The sequence below is a fragment of the Melopsittacus undulatus genome, chromosome 6 (assembly GCF_012275295.1).
Source record: "Melopsittacus undulatus isolate bMelUnd1 chromosome 6, bMelUnd1.mat.Z, whole genome shotgun sequence".
NCBI classification, from domain to species: domain Eukaryota; kingdom Metazoa; phylum Chordata; class Aves; order Psittaciformes; family Psittaculidae; genus Melopsittacus; species Melopsittacus undulatus.
This window is the reverse complement of record NC_047532.1, coordinates 25,236,362-25,256,288: the sequence shown is the minus strand read 5'-3', so window position 1 is coordinate 25,256,288 and position 19,927 is coordinate 25,236,362. Positions and strand designations below refer to the sequence as shown.

Sequence of the window (19,927 nt, the reverse complement as noted above, 5' to 3'; positions counted from 1 at the left end):
CAGAGCAAGGAGGCTGGGCAAGAAACCACAGACACAGTGGTTCATCTCTCTCATTGCATCTCTGACTCACATGATGGGAAAGTTGCATAATCTGGAATTTAAGTTCTTTGGTAGCCCACTTGGTTTAGCTTTCACTCTGTCATTTGGTCTGAAGCCAATATTTCTCTGGAAAACAGCACATTGATTCTGCAGCAACAGCTGGTGGAGGAATGGGGACAGGATGAGATACCAGACACTTAATAGCAACAAGTACCTAAAACCCGAGATGCCTGCTCCTCAAATAGCACACAGACAGCACAGGACCTGCCTGTATCTCAGCTGCCTGACAGATCCATTTAGTGAAAACACTTTCCCAGTAAACATCAGGAGCAAACTCCAGCAACTGTATCAGCAACTGGGACAAAACCCTATTGTTTTCTGCAAACAGAGGGAAGGTACACTGCTGCTCTGAAAGCAATGTTTGTGTCACTCAAACTGCATGCAACCTCACAACTCAGCTTCAGAACCAGAAGATTTCCTTCCCAGCACTAGACAGCCCACACCACATCCCAAGTCAGTGGCCTGGGTACTGCACATACAGTACAGCCTGACTGGGAGCTCCCACCGAGTCTTAAGAGCTCATGACTCTCCCAGGGCTTCACACAAAGCTCAAAGTAATGAACAGCAGAACTACACCAGCTTTCAGAGTTCATGCCCACAGATACCTGCTGTTGCTAGCACCTCTGCCAAATGGATTTATTTGGTTTGCCAAGACATTCATGGAGGGTTGACAGAACAAGAGGCTCCCCCATAGGCTGATGCACTCTGGTAGACACTTAAAAAACATTGTTAGCCAAGTGAACTACAACTATTAGAAAAAAAAAAAACCCAACTTTATTTACACTGAAGAGCATCCAGCAGGACCCTCCCTCCCCTGGCCACACATGCACACACCCAGACTTCTCCCTTTCCTTACATCCACCAGAAGTTGGGGAACCTGCTGCCGCTCCTCATCTCTCAGTGCTCTATCCGCACCACCATGACTGTGACATTGTCCGCCGATCCTCGCTGTACTGCCTTGTTGGCCAGTCGGTTACAAGCAGCTTCATACCTAGCATCTGCTTCCAGCTTCCCTTCTCTCGTCTGGATGTTTTTATCCTGGTGGGACAAGGAAAGATAATACTGATTGCTTCCAACAAAGCATGCAAGTGCCCCAAATAAGGACAAAGTGCAAAACAAGTAAGGACAACCTCAGATATAAGGGAGGATATCCGGGCAGAAGTACATTTCTGCAAGTTGGAATCATTCCATTTCCTGTGCCCTGCCCTGACAAGCCCAGCCCCCAGCTGCCTTTTCCTCACCTCAAGGCAGGAAACAATGAAGTTTACAGCTTCTTCTGGTGTAAAGACTTTAAAGAGGCCATCACATGCTATCAGAATGAACCTAGAAATCAAGCAGAGACAAGTTCCAAGGCTGAATCTTTGGCACCCCAGTTACAGCAAAATTCCTCCAAGCTTCTATGAGTACCCACGCTCCAATCCAAACAGAAGGTGCTATAAATCTCACCTGAAAATCCCTCAGAAACACCAGATGTCCTCTGGTGCTCCAGAATCTACTATTCACAGAGCTGAAGAAATTCAAAGAACAGGCCAAAGATCCAAGCAACCAATGTAAGATCTAGAACAAGACATCCTGGCAGACCCACTGATACTGCACCATTAGCCAAGGCCATATATCATGCCCTGCTGGAAACCTCCATTATTTCTTTAGGACTGCTTCTTTCCTTTGTGCCCTTTTCATTCACCTAGTTTCTCTGTGAAGTAGCTAATGCAAGGAAGTAAGAGAAACACAGCCAGTATATGCACCACTTTAAATCCTTTACATTTCCACAGCCCTGAGGTATGTGATATCTTAATTTAAATAGAAACATTTGAACGAAAACTAAGCAGCTTAACCCAGAAAGAGAAGCATAATTGTGATTGGAAACCTCTGCTGCAGGTACTGCTGCAGGCTGCAGATGGCTGAGGGGATACAAAGGCCAAGACCAGGAGAACTGAGTCACAGCTCCTCATCAGAGAATGGAGGAGCCAGCCTGCTGAGCACTCCCTGCCTGCACAGGAGACTGCATTAAACCAGGATAAGGAAAACCGCAGGCATCCCACAGAGGAGTCCAGCCTGCCAGAGCAGCGCCTCTCAAGACATCGTTTCAGAGCCTGATGCTCAGAATATCTCTAGAAATATTTTAGTGGATCACTTGATATGGAACTCTAATCCCAGAAAAAGCAGCAGTACTGGGTTACATTCTCACCTCAGAAAGCCTGCAGGGTCACACTGATATAAAAGCTCACAGCAATTTGTCATTGCCAATCATACGTTAGAAAAGTAACTCAAAACTTCAAATATCAGAGTCAAATGCAACAGTATTTGTGGGCACCACAGCTGCTAGGAACAACTCTTGGACAAGATGGGGATTCAAGGATTGAAGCCTTAACTAACTACTTGAACAATGGTGTGTGAACTTATTCAGAGGATGAAAGAAGTCTAAGGCTCATATATGTTGTCACTGCTGCAAGACCGGTTTCTCCAGCAGAAGCCTTCACAGTATCTTGGCAGGGTAAGGCAGCAGCATTATCCCACTACACTGATAAGAAACAGTAAGAGCATCTTCTCATTCTGCATGATCAGATGTGCCTTGGGCGAAAGTGCAGAGCACATGGGGTCCTGCAGCTTGTGCTAGTGCTGAGCAGACCTAGGACACAGCCATCCCCCCCTCTGTGAGGGCACCCTTTACCTGTCATTGTCTGTGAGTTGGCAGCGTTTGATATCTGGCACAGAGATAACACCACAGTGTTTGTACTGGCCATCCCCAATGGAGCGGGAAACCTCCAGCACTCCCAGGACTCTTCCGTCCCTGCACAAGGGAAGAAAAGATTGAGAGCCCTCCACACACATGCACATCTCACTGCACTACCTGACCAGGACATGCTTCATGGTGCATTCAGCTGCCTCCTACAAATCCTGACCCACATCCCCAGCAAGTTCTCATCTTCCCTTCAACGGCTCATTCCCTTTCTGCACATTTCTGTGAAACTTTGGAAAACAAGTGGAGAGGGGGAGGAAGAAATGAAGTTAGGAGAATTCAAGGCTGTTTTCCATCTCCCTGCCCTAACTCAAATCCTGCTTAGCCCAGCAAGCCAGGGAAGTAACAGTTATATGCTGGGCTCAATTCCTGGAGGTGGAGGTTTGAATTCAGAGATTAGTTTTTGGCAAGGCATCCAGCAGATTGCATTTCAGTAAAAGCACATAATGGCAGCAGGCAAGACCATGTCTAAGCCAGCAGTCCCTCTCCTGTGCTCTGCCTATCAGGACACCAGCCACTATAGATTGGCTCAGCTGTGGGCAGTTCCAAGGAGCAAGAACCATGGCAATTCCTCCTGATGATTTAGTCTTTACTAACCACTGATTACAGCAACCAGTTCTGTGAAATCCAAGTTAAAGCTAATTAACTGAGTGCTGCTCCAATAGAAGCAGCTTCCCACTCCATCTTTCCAAAAACAGAGCATCTTCTTCCCAAAAGGCTCTTCTGTGCACTCTGGAATGGAAGCACCTCATTCATCTCACAGTCTTAAACAGCCCTGCTTACTAGAAAAGCATATCACAGAGATTTGATACTCATACACTATGCAATTTCTCTTGGGTCCAAAATATTGAACTGCAAGCAGTGGGGAAGGCTCCCAGGCAGCCAGGGAGATGTTTCCCATTCTAAAAAGAGCAAGAGACACTGGCCCATTTCTTTCCTGAGTGCAAAGATAGACCAGTGATAATCATAAGAAGCAGCATTTGTTCTCCAGAGATAAGGGCAACAAGGCACTCTAGACACGGCAGTGTGACAGAACTGAACCAACTCCTCGTCACAGGGCATTCTGCCTCTGCAGGCACCAGGGTACTTCACCTGTACAGAGTTCTCTCTTGTGATAATACCGTTAAATCAAGAAACAGCATTCACAGAAGGAAGAAAACCTAGGCAGAGAAATCAGACACACCTGCTGCGTTCAGCACCAGCTGCCCAAGCAGCCATGCACATCCATATGCACAGGAACATTAACATAATCCCACTATGGCTCCAGAAACTTCCCTCCTACTGCAGGCCATCTCAGTGCCTCAGCTAACCCCCAGGAGAGCAATGCCAATCAACATCAAACACTTTTCATGCCCTTTCAAACCATCACCAGGGAAAGGTGCAAGGAAGCTGCACACTGCAAAGAAGTGAGTTCTATTCAATGCCACAGTGTGCAGTAAGCATTAACTACTTAAACAAGTAAGTTCAACTCTGTAGGTTAAGCTTAAGCATGTCCATGCTTGCATCACACTGCCAGGCTTTCATGTGGGTTCCTGCCTCTGCAGCACAGCATCTCACCGCCATTGTAAGCCCCTGGGAAATAAACTAGCCCCTATCAACCAACACAAGCCACTGAATCCTTAAAACACCTCAGGCACTGCTGTGCCTCCCTTAGGCAGCAACAGATTCTCTCCAGGCTGTCACTACCATGAGTGCTGGGCATAGGAAACTAGAAATTCAATGCTCAGGCCCAGGGTTTAATTCTGCTCAAACCATTTAGGCATTTACCTGACATTTCCTCCAGCTTTCTGTATCCGCATACGCTCCTCATACTGGGTGGGGTTATGCTCCTTACTGAGGCTTAAGGCTGCATGTTTTTGACTGTCCTCATTGTAACGACACAGAACCGCCTGTGCTGACAAAAGACCTTCGTGAGTGAACAACAACAAAACTACAGAAGAACTTCTTGAGAGAGAGCTGCAAGTTGCAGTGAATGGGGCTACATTTACATACGGTTAGATATTTAGCACCATCAAGAGAATGCTAGTATATCAGTTGTTTTATGGGAGACAGCATAGTTGTATCCTGCACTCAGCCAAAACACGATGCTTTGCAGGAACATTTAGGGAGCTCACAGCAACTGAAACATCCCACACACCTCACCCTTCACGGTAAATAAAGCTGTTGGAAGAACCAAGGCTCCAGCAGTGGGCTTCCCATTCTGCTTACCCGGCTGTCCCCGAGGTTGGCTATGTAGAGTGTGTTGTCGACAGCTAGGACACAAGTAGCTGTGGAGCCATCCTTCCATGCTGGCTTCCTGAAGGGAACAAGAATGAAATTATTAAGGGGGTAAAACAATGTTTAAGAAACTAGTCACAGAATGCTCCCGGGGTACTCAAGGAAGTGTTAGGTGTGTGTGTGTGTCAGTGTGTGTGTGTGTGCATTGTGAAGCGTTGTGTGCCAACATGCTACAGCCAGCTAGCAGAAGCCCAAAGCAGCTGCCTCAAGCAGCTATTGAAACTGTTGATGGTGAATAGTGAACTGGACAAGAACAGCAGAACTGCAGAGTACCACCTTCTAAACACATGGCCAATGCCCAACTGGTTCAAATACTGGCAGCCACGCTCCCCACACCAGCCCTTCCTCACACTCAGCTCCCAGGAAAATTCAACTGTGGCTGGAACAGGCTCAGCCCCAATGGCTGCCCAGAAGCTACAGCACTGCAAGCAAACAAGCTCCCCAGACTCCTCAGAAGGCTTCTTATTTGTAGCAAAGGAAGGCAAAGACACAGCTGCAGCAGAGTTGCCTTCCTTTTTAATATCCCTTCCTTTTTCTCATAGTACCCCTGCACACCTGCCTCTGTCCTCATAATCCCACCTCAGCAGCAACACCACCCATTCAGTCACTCTCCTGATATTTCACTTGCTGTAGTTAAGCTTGTAAGTCTAGAGCTACAAGTAAAATAAGAAGACTTTCTTAGATTACACCTGCCGGACTACTCCTCCCCACAATTAAGCCCAACTAGGACGCCACTCTATTGAAACTAGCTTTGAAAGACTGATTTCTAAACATATATAACCCAGTTTTTCCTAACTTCGAAGGTGCATCTGAATGGAGGTCATTCATTTAGTCAGTAATACAGCTATCACTAGAAATCCTTTGTAGTGCCTTTGTCATAAATCGTATTTCTGACCTAATGGAGACTAGTTTGGGAATGACACTGTTGTGACAAATTCAAAGAAGCTCTTTTCCTTTTGCCTAGTCAAGCTTATTTATCTGATTAGTCTTAAAAGACTGAGCCAGTCTGCAATATACTTAAAACTGAAAGTTTGCAAGGAATCTCAGAATTAGGTGCATCACCAGGCTCTCAAACTGCGTTAGCAGTGCACTGGGGGAGTATGTGGGGAGGAAAACAAACAAACTCAAACATTTAAAGGACTGGTAGCAAAGTGACTGTGTTTTAAATGCAATCCCCATCTCCCCTAGTCCACACAGCTCAGCAGAGACTGAGAAAAGGTAATCTGCACTCAAAACTCAGCTGGAAGGTGGGCTGGCATTTATTCCACTGAAAGTAGCTGCTGTGCTTTTCAGCTTTGTTTTAAAAGATTCTGTTAGAAACAAGCTTAAGATGAGCAATATTTTTCTTCAACATCTCTGTTTTCAAAAGATGTGAAGAAAGCAAGATTTCAACTTACATTGGGAGAGTTAAGTCTTTCAAGACACAGCATTAAAAAAAAACCTCTGAGATGTGCTCCAACCTGGCAAGCACACACTCGCTAAAAGGAACGCAGCTCTAAAGAAAGTTGCACACAACAGCCTGCAAAGTACTGCTCTACAGATACCCTCCTACCACACTTCAAAGCCATCAACACAGAGATCCCATCTCAGGCAGTAGGTGGTTAGCCACTTCAGCAACATGGCAAGTCTTTAAAAAGAAGACAAACAAGATGCTCTAGTAAGGACAGAAGGGCACTCCTGGCCATGTTTTGTCTCCTTCCTTTACTACAAAGGTGTATTTTGGTCTAAGGGGTCCTACAGACTGCTTTCCACAGAGTAAGATCAGAACACGCCACAATCTAGCTCTAGCAGGCACTCAGATGGCACAGTTGCAGCCTGGCACACCTATCTATGCTTTGGGGTTTTGCCAAAGCATAGATGCAACTCAAAAGTTTCCTCTGCCCTGCTCAAAACTAAGGTCTGTTAGATGCAAGTGAAGAAATATAAATGCATGGGAAGCATTTACACTTACTGGCTGGATGCCTGCTTTAGAAACTCTTCATCTGTGTGTTTGAAGGTATCCAAAAGGCATCTCTTCACAGTTTTCTCCACACTTGCTACCTCACCTGTCAGACAGGGAAAAGAGCAACTAAGTTCCAGCTAAAACGTATCTGACCCATCCCAGTCCCACCCTTTGCCCACCCAATATGCAGTCAGCCAGTGCATCTCTCAGACTCTATGCACAGCAGCTAAGGTACATCTGGGTTCACACTACCAAAAAACTGTGCAGTAGCACGTATGAAGAATTTATGACACATCCCTCTCGCCCACAGGCATATTTTCATGCTTGAAGCAGCACTGCCAAAACTGGCAACAGTGCATCTCACACTTGTTTAGTGTTCACAACTGGCTACTTGTACCCTTCTGCCACAAAGGCTTCCAGCCCTCTTCCCTAGGAGACAGAGCAGTCTCACAGTAACTCCCTGGGAATAATGGGAACTGTAGAACGACGCCCAAATAAATCAATTCCCCTATCCACTGCAAGGCAGAAAAGGTGATGGTTGTCCTACAGCCCTAATTCCAGTCCTCTCACCTTTAGGAAATTTCTTAATCAGGTTCTGGTGCATATTCTGTGCTGCAAATTTTGAGGCTCGGACTCCCCCATGGCCATCAAACACAGCAAAGTACGAGACACGTGTGCTGTGAGGGAACAAAGTGTAGCAGAAAGGGGCTAAGAAAGGCAGTTAGCCAGAGAGTGGGATCGAGAACATTCATCTCTATAATGCCCTGTCCCGGGTCGGCCAGACTGAGTAAATACCGTTCTCCAAGGCACAAAGGTAGCAAGTCTCTAAGCTCACACATTCAAGCATATGCCTCATCTCAAGGGCACTACAACTCCCCAGCACTACAGAGACATCAGCCTAAGCAATCTTACAGTTCTTTCCATGCCTAAAATAATTGAAACCACTCTATAGACAAGAAACTCAGATCCCTCAGAACACAAAGCTCTCAGGACAATTACTAGTTCAGAAGCTGGATCCCATATCAGGATGATCTTTGAAAGCATTCCTTTAAATACACACCCTCCCCCTTACACACATTTGTATGTGTTTATTTGCTGAAAGATTTCAACTTTTCAAGTAAGAGTTTCCCTTCTTTAAGCATTTTCCAGTACCACAGTTAAATGGCACACTTAACTGTAAAATACACTGAAAAATCCATAATATAAGGCCTCAGTACTTATAATTAAATTGAGGGTCTCTACACACCCATGCCAACATTTGGCTAACAGAGGCTCAATATTCAGAGCTAATGGGCCCTCACAACCCTTGTGAAGTCAGTAACCAAATCCATTGAGCATCACTCAAAGGGAGGTATCCGTATAAAGTAGTCCTGTGATTTGCACAGAACACAGCTATCCAGGTCTCCCAGCGACAAGCCCAAACTACACAACATGACACAGGCATAGTCAAGAGCATGAGCTGCTTAAAGCAAAAAAGATCCTATCATGGGCTTAGCTGAAGCAAGCTGGAGCTCCTTCACCCTCATGATGGCTGCCATCCAGAGCTTTATTCTGACAGTTGTGGCCCACTTACATTTGGGAGGGCAGAGGCTGGCATTCGTCGGTGATATCATTTAAGATGACATGTGCATCCTGCATGTCTTCTCTCTCACCTTTCCTCTCTGCCACATAACCCTTCAATCCAAGAATGCCCACTGACCCTAAAGGGGAAGAAAGCAGACACATGCACACAAATCAAACTCCTCCATCTTCTCAACTCAGGCTAAAAAAACCCCAGTAAATCTGTGATCACTTTTCAGCTTTCAGAACCCTACTCTGACACTTGTAACATGGGATTTTAAGTGACTCCCAAGGTCAGCAGCTATATAAACTGCTTGGCCCATTCTGGCAGGCAGCTATAACCAAGCAGGACTGCTGGGCATCAGACAGGGCTCTTACTAAATGGTGTGGGGAGAGCAGGGGAAGTGTGTGACTGAACCTGCAGATTAACAAAGCATGGCATGATAGGTAGGCACCTGCACTGAAGTCAAATGCCCTATATATAACAGCAAGTCTCTTTTTTAGCCGTCATCCAGTGGAGAGATTTGTGGATGTGTCAAAAGAAACTGGTGTGGCTCTAGCCTTCCAGAAGTTTCACAACTAATACTCCGCTTGGCAGTACAGGAACTTATCCTGCAAAGGCTGAGCTGCTTGCTGCTCAGCTTTTGCCACTTCAGCAGGGGTGGTAAGAAGACCTGGGTGAGGGAGGCAGAGTGCCAGGGAGCAAGAAGGGGTTCCACAGGCTGCTGCAGCAGTTTGTTCCCTACAAGAAGCTGAAAACACAAGCAGACTGAAGAACCAAAGTTTAGCTTTGGTCTGGACTTACTAAGCCCAATGTCAAAAGTACAAATTAAGTACATTTGTTTTCAAACTGTCTGAAAACCTTTACAAACTTTCTTTTCCACAAGTTCTTCCCTGCCATTCTTTTCTTCCTCCTCCAAGGACTTTCTCTTCTCCCCCTTCCCATGGCTCCCTGCTGATGAGACCTGCTCAGTAGCACTGGAAGCTGAAAGAAAGCAAAAATGCAGGTGATTGAAATCTGGCAGCTCTGTTTTACTTGCGTGAATTCAGCAGCAAGTCCTTTTTATACCGAAAGCACTCCCAGGGGTGCAGGCTGGCACTTTCACACAGTATTGTGTGACCAGAGTTAGTACTGAACAAGACATATTAACTGACCACAAAGGCACACACACAACTTCACACAGCATGTACAACCCACAGCACACATCGTTGATTTGATCACTTTACATTGCGTGGCCTACCTCAGGCACAGAACAGCTGTGTTCAGCTAGGAGGCTGTTGATTCTCCCCACCAACCCACATTTTGTTTCTTAGCTACCAGCCTTTTTTGTAATTAACTGCTAAGGAAGTTAGTATTAGAGGCTGGAACACTTCTAATTTTTATTGTCACCATTATTCTCTCTAAACTGTGCCTACAGTCATGCAAAGAAATGTATTTTACTACTCTTAACATGCATATTTGTTTGGGGTTTCAGAAAACATGTTACAAATAAAAGCTAGCAAGCAAACTACGATTCCCACACCATGAACCCTCACCTTTTCCTTATGGAGATTTATTCTTGGATGGTACCCTGAATTACCTCACCACCTCCCAGGTGCTAGCAAACACTTGGCTGCATGCAGAAAGCCTTGCCAGACCACTCGTCTAGACAGCCTCTGTTCTAGACCTGTACAGACCACAGCTAGGAACAAGGTGGCAGCCTGTTCCCAGAGCAGAAAAGCAACAGAAATCAAGGCAGTGGCAGCACCAGGCCCCTGCGATGTGCTGGCTTTGGCTAGGGTAGAGTTAATTTTCTTCATAGTAGCTAGTATGGGGCTATATCAGCCAGGATAGTTGACCACAACTGATCCAGGGGATATTCCATACCATGATGTCATGCTCAGAATATAAAGCTGGGGGAGGGAGAAGGAAGTGGGGAAGATGGCTGGAGTTATGGCATTTTGTCTTCCCAAGTAACCGCTACGTGTGTTAGAGCCCTGCTTTCCTGGAGACGGCCCAACAGCTGCCTGCAGATGGGAAGTGGTGAACTCCTTGTTTTTACTTATTAAACTGTCTTTATCTTATCCTGTGAGTTTTCTCACATTTGCTTTTCCAATTCTCTCCCCCCATCCCACTCAGTATTAGGGAGCAGTTGTGCAGGGCTTAGCTGCTGACTGGGGTTAAACCACAACCACCATCTTTGCTTCCTGTAAGCACACACTTTAATTTCCAAAGTATGGAGCTTTCAGGCAGAGATGACAGGGGGCTAAAATCTGAGGAACGTACTTTTGCAAACAAACTTAAGGTTACTTTCAAAGAGCCAGAATCCAAATTTAAACAATCAGGGCACAAACAGATTGCCCTAATTATTGTCAGCCAACCTGGACACCAGGTTAACTTACTGTGCAACCAACATAACAGGCTACACCCATGGGTTTTCCTGAGAAGGGCTGGTCATCAGAGGCTTACTTCTGTCACCACTGCTGGCTGGTGGAAGATCATCAAAGAATAAAGAACCTCCTTTTCCTGGAGCACAAGAAAAAGCAAGGACTAAAAACTTTTGTCCCTCTGAGGGAATAATGCTCTGTGCCAACCCCTTCTGAGGCGTGGAAATTATAAAATGCCAGTTTACCAAAGTGAGCTAAACTTTAACTGCTGTTAATGGATGGTGGGGGCAAACTTACATTTGTTCCAGGGAGTATTTAATATGGAACATCTATAACATTCTGATGATGGGACTACAGCACTGGTGGATATGGGAGGAGCAACTAATGTCATCTAGCTGGACTTGTGCAAAGCATTTAACACTGCTCCACATGACATTCTTGTCTGTAGTCTTAAGAGGTGTGGACGGACCATGTGGTGGATAAGGAATCGGCTGGATGGCTGCACTCAAAGAACTGCAGTCAACAGCTCCATGTCCAAGTGGAGATCAGTGAAAGACGCTATTCTTCAGGGGTCAGTACTGCAACTGGTGCTGTTCAACATCTTTGTCAGTAACATGGACAGTGGGATTCAGTGCACCCTCAGCAAGTCTGCCAATGATACAAGCTGTGTGGTGCAATCAACACACTGCAGGGCAGGGATGCCATCCAGAGTCCTGGACAGGCTGGAGAGGTGGGACAGTGAAGACCTCATTTAGTTCAACAAGGCTAAGTGTAAGGTGCTGTGCCTGGGTCAGGGCAATCCCAAGCACAAATACAGGCTGGGCAGAGACTGGACTGAGAGCAGCCCTGGGGAGAATGACTTGGGGATGCTGGCGGATGAGAAGCTCACCATGATCCATCAGTGTGCGCTTGCAGCCCAGAAACCAACCATGTCCTGGGCTGCATCAGAAGGATCGTGGCCAGCAGGTTGAAGGAGGGGATTCTCTCCCTCTATTCTGCTCTGATGAAACCCCTCTGCATTCCTGCATCCAGCTCTGGGGCCCCCAACACAAGATGGATGTGGAGCTGCTTGAGTGAGTCCAGAGGAGGTCACAAAGATGCTCAAAGGGCTGGAGCACCTCTGCTATGGAGGCAGGTTGAGAGAGCTGGGCTTGTTCAGCCTAGAGAAGAAAAGGCTGCAGGAAGACCTTAGAGCAGCTTCCAGTGCCTAAGAAGGCTGACAAGAAATCTGGAGAGGAGCTTTTTACAAGAGCCTGCAGTGACAGGACAAGGGGGAATGGCTTTGGGCTGAGAGAGGGGAGATTTAGATTAGATATTGAAAAAAATTTTTCCCTGTGAGGGTGGCGAGGCTCTGGCACAGGTTGCCCAGAGAAGCCCCACTGCCCTGGCAGTGTTCAAGGCCAGGCTGGATGGAGCTTGGAGCAACCTGGTCTAGTGGAAGGTGTCCCTGCCCATGGTTGGGGGCTGGAACTGGATGAGCTTTAAGGTGCCTTCCAACCCAAACCAGCCTGTGATTATCAAAATAATAGATTAACAAAAACAAAACAACACAGGAGGAAAGCAGCTGCTCTGCACACAGGTGCTGATCTGATAAACCCACTGGTTTTGTCCTGTCTTAACAAAGAAAAGGGTTTTCACTAGTTCCATCTCAAAATGATGCTGATGCAGAAAGCTTGTGAAGCCAAAATAATACAAGAAATAGGAAACAGAGCACCCATACCTGAGTCAGCACTGCTGGCTGGTGGGAGATCATCGAAAAGGAGAGGTCCTTTCTGGGCTTCCTTCCCTGTAAGGCACGAGACAAAATCAGGACCCACTGCATGCACTTAGGGGGCGGTTTCCGGAAGGACTGCCCTCCAGCTGAGCACAGGTGGGGTGACGGTGGATAGCATTGGCTACCTTTTGTCCATCTCTGATTTAGGCAGCTCCTACGTGTGCAGGACAACCACTTGCCAGGAGATAATGTAAACTTTTATCTTGAGAACAACTTGTTTGTTTGGTTTCTAGCAATCCGCACAACGTGTATTACGACCCCTCACCAGCCAAATTGAGATATTATAGCGTGCGAGGGGCCAAGAAAGCACCAACTTATTTCAGGTAACATTACAGCTCTCCACAGCCCCACGACCCGCAGCACCACAGGGAGGGGAAAGGCTCCAGCATGGCCTAAATTGCACGAATAACACCCTGAGTCCGAACGAGCCCCAGGGAAAGAGAAAAGCACAGAAACCCCACCAAAACAAACCCAAACCGAGTCATCCCCTCCTGCAGCCGCCTCCTCACAGGCCCCGCTCCCTTCTCCTCCGCCCCTCAAGCGCTGGGAGCCCTCAGCTATCACCGCCCCGGTGCGCTCGCTGCAGGCGCGGCCAGGAGCCGGCACCTTCGCCCGCAGAGGCTTGCTGCCCACAGCGCGCTGCAGCGGGGCCGCGCGGCCTGCCATGCCGTGCCGTGCCGTGCTAGGGCGAGTCCCGGCCCCGCAGCCCTGCGCGGACACGGCAGGACGGGAACCAGGCTCCCGCCGCAGGGACAGCGCCCGCTCACCCGCCGCCGAGCAGCCGGGCTCCGGGAGGTCCCCGAACAGATCCATCGCGCCAGCAGCGCCGCCGCCAAGGCCGCTTCCCCGTGCCCAGGCGCCGTCCCGCCTCCTCCGGCTGACAATCTCCCCGCTCAGCCAATCAGTGACCGCAGGCGGACAGGAAGTAGGCGCAAGACGGGGCGGAAGCGGAAGGCCGCCATTGGCTCCGCCCCACAAAGGCCTCTGTCAACCCCCGCAGCGGGAGGTGCGGCGCCGCTCAAACACCCCCGCCGGGCTGCAGCTGCTCCGCCAATTGGAAAGCAGAACCTTTCTGCCAATCAATCCCCTTTCCCCGCCCCTTTCTTTTCCAGGCTGACCAATCCCGCGGCGGGGATGTCACGCCCTCCTGCGCCTAACCAATCGCTGGCGGGGGCAGGAAGGGAGGCGCCCCCTAGCGGCGCTGGAAATTGCCGCTGCAAGGGAGGTCTGTACCCGGTGTGCTCGTACGCGGTGCGCCCCTGGCTAGCAGCCCGGGCCGGTGCGGGCCTCCCCGCCGCCGAGCAGAAGGCGCCCGCCCTACCCCCTGTGCCCAGGAAGGAGAGCGGAGCGAGTCTGTTCTGCGTTAAATGCCACATTTATTTCAGAACCGAACAAGCCTCACGCGTGCACGGACGGCCGGGACCCGAGGCGCCAGCCCCGAGCACGGGGCAAGGAGGGCCGGGACCAGAGGGCACAGGGGGCAGACGCCCCTCAGCAGGTCCCGGCCCGCCCGCTAGTGCTCGCCCACCCTCCATGTCACTGTCCCCTGTGAGATTTCCTTTCGGATGGGGCTCGCAGTCGTGCCTATACATCAAGGTTTGCGTTCCTCATCCCGGGGGGCTGCGGTGAAGGAGGGGATGGGGGGTATAACGGGGTGAGTGCCTGGTGTTGGCGAGAGCGGGGCCAGGAAGATGGCAAAAGTAGCCTGCAAAGCCGGGGACATCCCGCAGGGGTGCTGCCAGCCGGGTCTCCCTCAGCGCCGTGTCCCGCAGCCGAGCTGTCTGCTCTGCAGGTTTGCTGGCCTCAGGCAAAGCTTCGGCTTCAGCTCCGGCTGGAGGGTGTGCCCGTCCCGCAGCCGCCCCTCGCCTGCAGCGCGGGCAGCGCTGCCCAGCCCTGGCTGAGGAACCTGTGTCTGGTCGCTGGCAGACGCAGATTCCTGTCTCCACCAGAAGCTGCCTCCGCCCTGGTAGAGCCTCCCCTCTCCCCTGGGGCACCCAGTGTTCGCTAGCCCCTAACGCTGAAATATGGGATGGTACCAACTAGTCTTTGCTAGGATGTCATAGCCCAGACCCCTCCTCCACCCCAGCCGCAGCTCTCCCATGCCCCCCGAGTGAAAACCTATCCCTCCATAAAGGGCACAAGTTGGCTTCTTGATCACAGGGCGGGGAATACCCCGGTTTGATGGGGCAGACAATTCGCCACCTGCCTGGGAAGCAGGGCTGGGAAAAGCAGCCCTGCCACAGCTCCAGGCCAGAGTGATGGGGTGAGATGCCCAAGGAGCTGCAGCAAGGCTGGGCAAAACCTGCAGGGGCTCAGGATCCCAAAACTCTTTTCCATCACCTGAAACTCAGACTGAATGGCCTCTGATGTGCAGCGAGGGGGCCCCTGCAAGCCTCTGCCTGTCTGCCATGTCCCTTCCTGTCCATGCCCCCCAACAACATGAGCGTAACAAGAAGACAGCACCAAGTCCCACACACACGCACACACACACACACACACAGACAGTGCCGGGAGGTGCGGCAGAGCCAAGGCGCAGCCGTGCTATGCAAGGGAAGGTAAGCCACCGAGGTGGGACAGCAAAGCTAGGGGGGTGCCAGGGGGATACATGAAGGAAGATGCTTGCCTTCCCACCCAGAGCTGTGCTGGATGCAGCTAGCTGCTTGGGAATCCCCAGCTGCAATCATTCTACCCCCCTCACAATGGATGAGATGGAAGATAGAGGAGAGGGAGAGCTGCTGCTGGGGAAGGTGGGAAGCAAGTTATGGCTGGAGGAGAAGGTCCTTTCAGCAAAGCCACCTCTGCCGTGGGAAGCCCCCTGGATTAACGTGCCAATGAAGGCAGGGTGGGTAGGAGGTGGGCACTCGCTTCTGCAGCAGGAGGAGTGAGAAAACACCAAATACAACAGTAAAAAGAAGCCCCATCCCCACCTCAACACCCCCACCCCAGCCTCTCCCTGCCCTTCTGACTTGCTTTGAGCCTTTTGTCCTGCTGGGAGGAGAAGGGATTAACAGCCCTCTTGGGGAAGGCTAAAGAGGGTCCTGTGGATTGGAATAGCCGTTTCTAGCCCCAGCTCTTGGGGAACTTTTCCATCCAGCGTTGGAAGCAGCCACCTGAATCTCCACACTCCCTGCAGGGATGGGACCCTTGGTGTCCTGTCCTAAGAGGGGAGGAATCCCTTTGGACAAGCCCCCAGGGGCTCCTAGGCTGAGATAGTGGAGGTGGCCCACATGCTTTTCAGAAGGACAGCCTCACATAAGGTGACAGGCAGAGCCATCCCCAGAACCCTCCTTTTCCCTCCAGCAGGACCAAGCTCCAAAGTGAGGTGACACATCTGCATGGATGTGGAATTCTCCAGCCCACCAAGATGGTGGGCTCCTCCCTTCCAGAGGTAGATGGGGCAGGTAGGAATTGCCTCCTTTGGGAAGACAGGGTAGGCTGTCCAGCCACCACTTAGGGGAGAAGTAGTTTAAGCTGCAGCGGGGTGCAAAGCAGAGGGCTGGGGAAGGGCAGGGAGCAAGGGCAAGAGCTCCGCTGCTGCCGGGCACATGCCAGGGATGTCCCAGGAGAGGCATCTCTGGGGCCCCAGCCCACTGCCAAGGCTCTCCCCTGCCTGGGGGAGGCATTGTCCAGGGGCCAGGACCCAACTTACAGGATTTTTGTGATGTAAATAGAAATAAATACTTTATAAATATCTTAACTACTGACACCTGATCTTACTCTGCTGTCTCTTGCAGAAACATCAATAAACTAGGAAATCCTCATACTACCCCTTTCCCTTCATGTGGAGGCAATTCCTCCTGCTCTCCCACCTTCAAGCTTTACCACGCTCCCACCTCTGTAGATCAAAGACCAGCTATTAGCCAAAACTGCCCTCCTCGCTCCCTCCCCTCTGACAGGGACCTTCCTGGAGCATTACAGATGGTGTGACATGAAGGTCACCCATGAGGGGATGGGCAGAAGATGGCATGTGCACAGGAGATCCTGCCCAGGCAGGTCAAGGCTTTTGCAGCTACGAACGGAAGTGAGTTTCCTTCGCAAAGGTGTGAATCGAGAGAGATCCTTCCATGGAGCAGGCAGCTGGGGCAGCAGATGGTGTGAGAGATCAGACGTTAACATGGGGAGTCTTGAGACAGAATCAGCTATCTTGATTCTGTTGGCAGACAGATGAGGTGGAGGGTATTTTTCAGGTTAGATTCTCATCTGGGCTGTTCTCCTTCTGGAAAGCTTGGACCTGGTTTGGAAAACAAGGAAAAAAAGGTGTCGGAGATGTAAACAAGGAGAGGTATGGTCCCCCTGTGTTTGGTGTCCTAGCTCCAGACTGGTGCTGGAATCCAGCCAGAGCTGGAGGGACATGGCATTAATTTCATTTTAGCCAGAGCACACAAATTTCTGTGCATTTACTCCTGTTCCCTTAGTCCTGTCACTTGAGATGGTCTCAAGAGCAAAGGGCCAGTCTCCCTGCCAGCAGCAATGAATGTTGCTTTGAACTCAGCACAGCAATGCCTCTGTACTAGCCGGTATCTGTCCCTAGATTGAAGAATTTAAGCCGGAAGGAGCTGAAATCAAGATTAACATGGTCCAAGTTCTGCCAGCTGAGAGCACGACTAGACACAGCTGGAGGGGTCTGCACCATGGAGAGCACTGGGTCCAAGACAGGGAGCACACTTGGCTGCTCACAGACCCCCCACCAGCAACTTCTCTGCACCACCCTTCACCCAGCTGCCCCTGGTACCTTATGGACCCAGCCAGGAGGGGGTTGAAGGCATAGAGCCAGTCGTGCATGTCCTTGTCACTGCTCGCCTGCAGCAGGATGCCGCGATGCTCTGTGCACACTGCGAACGTGTTCGGGGTCTGCCAGGAGAGAGCCATGGATGAGTCTCCTGCCTCAGGGGGTGTGTGGAATGGGGCTGCCTCCTGGTGCCCTACCTTGAGCATGGCCTGCTGGTCCTCACTGTACTCCACCTGGGCCTTGGAGAGATTGAGTATGGCCCTCTCTACCATGTCCTTGTCTGAGTTGTAGATGTAGACATATGGGCGCCGGACCACCACGAAGCGCTTCACCCACCCATTGGTGTGGGGCTCCAGGAAGTGCAAGTAGCCCTTTTTGGAGACAATGGGGCTGCAGAAGGGACAGAGATCAGGTGGGGCATGGACCAGAAGGAGGTGGCAATGGTAGGGCATGGCTCCCCTCAACTCCAAGGTATTCCCCTTCCTGGCTGCCCCAGTTGCTCCTACCTGACCCGAATCTCCTGGATGTCAGGCACCAGCAAACGCTGGGGCTCCTTCTCCTCCTCAGGCCGGTGGCCTGGGGACTTCTTCTGCTCTCCTTCTCCTGCAGGCTCCACGTCAGGGCTCTCCACTCTGGAAGAGACTTGGGGGGCTCTGGGGAGGGAAGAAAGGCTAGGATGTAGGAAGAGTGACAGCTAGGGAACACCATTTGACCAGGACCATGTCCCAGTGGTACAACTGCCCTGCTTGAGGGACATCACCCAAACCTCCTGGCCACCTTCTTACCTGACATCAATGGCATTGTAGCGTCCTTCCACCAGTGACGGGCAGGTTGAAGAGGGGGTGAGAGTGGTGACCCCAAGAACTGGCATGGATGGGTCTCTCATCAGGGTCACAGACATTTCAGACAGCTGTGGAGTGGAGATGTGGACTCAAGTTTCTGCCTGAAGCTGAGCACAGGCAAAGGACCAGGTGCCTACTCATACAGGGAGAGGCAAGACCTCTAGCTGGCAGGGCTCTCCCTCGGCACAGTCCCAGAAGCCACCAACTCCAGGAACCCCAGGGCAGGTGAAGGGAGCAGGGACCCCAGAGCAGGAACCACTTGCACCAAGGTGCCCACCTGGCCCTTGCCCAGCCAGTTCCTCTTAGCCACACATCCCTCCCAGCCCCCAGCAGCCCGGTGAGCCCAGGACACTGGCAGTACCTTGCTCTCACTGGCGCTAATGCAGACATGGCTGTGGCTGTACTCCCTGTTGAAGGTATGTGTGAGCAGGCGCAAGCACTGTGGAGAAAGGAGGAAGATGGCAGGATAGGAGGTACCTTCTTCCACCCGTCTCCTCCTACTCCTCTTGGGCTTTCTCCTGCTGCAGTCCCCTTGCACCCTATGGGAGCCCCTTCCCAGCTTCATCCCTGTGAGCTGGGAATGCTGCAGGATGGTACCTTCACAGCTAGTTCCTTCTGCCTCTCACTGGGGCTCTCAGGAGGTGAGGTGCGATTCTCAGCGGCCCCATCGGCAGAGAGTGGGGAGGAGACACAGGAGGTGCTTCGGGACTCAGAGTCCTCACTGGAACAAGGGGACAGGGTCTCCAGGCCCAGGCGCTGGGTTGTCTCCAGCTTCTCACGCAGGAGCAGGTAGTGCCTCGTCTTCTCCACCTGGGCAGAGACATCACAGCTCAGAGGTGACCCCTTCCCCTTACTGACATCCTTCTGGGGACCATGCATCCCATGCCCCATTACCCTGTTTCTAGCCCAGACTCTTACTTCTTGCAGTAGGCTGAGTTTCTCCAGCTCCCACTGATGGTCAAGGATGAGGCTGTCGCTGCGGGGCCGCCAGCCAGCCAGGTTCTCCTCTCCCCGCACATAGGCTACAGAGGTGTCTAGCACACGCCGGCGACGTCTCTGCATGCCTGTGAGGACAGACACATACTGTGGGGGACAGACGTACAGACCCTACCCCAACCACCATGCTGTGCCTGCCAGCCTCATGGTGAACACCCAGACAGAGGCATGGCACCCACCTGGGCTGCCGGCATCTGCCACTCGGCAGAGGCTGAGCTCGTAGACTCCCGTCACACGGTTGCTGTGGTCAAAGGGAGATGAGGCATTACCAGCTCTGTCCCATACCCATGCCCCAGTTATTTCACCCAGGCTGCTGGAATGCCCCAGAAAGGCCCCAGTCCCTGGGTAATGGTTCTCCTCTTCCAGAAAGGCAGGAGCTTCCCAGTACCTCTCAGAAGCCCTCAAGCTGCCACTGCCAAAAAGGTTGCGGATGGAACGGGAGGCAGGAAGCTTGGCATCCCGGGAGTAGAAGACCATGCAGAAGTCTTTGGTGATGACGGCAGGCTGAGTGCAGTTCTCCATCTGCCGCAGAACAGGGGAAAAAGGTGTCATGGAGTATGGGGGGACTGTGTCTTGGCAATCCATGAGGTCTCTCCCACCC

General features: G+C 50.9%; 2 protein-coding genes across 14 annotated transcripts in view; both read right to left on the bottom strand.

Moving 5' to 3' along the window:
* Positions 1-710: 710 nt before the first annotated feature.
* Positions 711-13,658, bottom strand: ILKAP (ILK associated serine/threonine phosphatase). The gene is made up of 11 exons (XM_031050772.2): positions 13,527-13,658; positions 12,706-12,771; positions 9,481-9,603; positions 8,632-8,758; positions 7,629-7,735; positions 7,068-7,161; positions 5,048-5,135; positions 4,607-4,728; positions 2,771-2,890; positions 1,341-1,422; positions 711-1,137 (listed from the first exon to the last, which is right to left on the bottom strand). Exons 1-11 carry the CDS (start codon positions 13,570-13,572, stop codon positions 997-999), a joined length of 1,116 nt encoding a protein of 371 aa, XP_030906632.1. The 5' UTR covers positions 13,573-13,658; the 3' UTR covers positions 711-996.
* Positions 13,659-15,883: 2,225 nt separating this feature from the next.
* KIF1A (kinesin family member 1A) overlaps positions 15,884-19,927 on the bottom strand; it is a 39,083-nt gene continuing 35,039 nt past the window's right edge. For 12 of the 13 annotated variants that reach the window (XM_034063847.1, XM_034063848.1, XM_034063851.1 and 9 more), the window contains 10 exons: positions 19,715-19,848; positions 19,506-19,567; positions 19,249-19,394; positions 18,928-19,140; positions 18,692-18,769; positions 18,274-18,398; positions 17,995-18,141; positions 17,686-17,878; positions 17,492-17,610; positions 15,884-16,990 (listed from right to left, as the gene is read on the bottom strand). In XM_034063847.1, coding sequence (XP_033919738.1) covers positions 16,948-16,990; positions 17,492-17,610; positions 17,686-17,878; positions 17,995-18,141; positions 18,274-18,398; positions 18,692-18,769; positions 18,928-19,140; positions 19,249-19,394; positions 19,506-19,567; positions 19,715-19,848 — 1,260 coding nt within the window. In that variant the 3' untranslated portion in view covers positions 15,884-16,947. The remainder of the gene's footprint in view (positions 16,991-17,491; positions 17,611-17,685; positions 17,879-17,994; positions 18,142-18,273; positions 18,399-18,691; positions 18,770-18,927; positions 19,141-19,248; positions 19,395-19,505; positions 19,568-19,714; positions 19,849-19,927) is intronic. The other variant, XM_034063855.1, reaches the window with a different exon arrangement.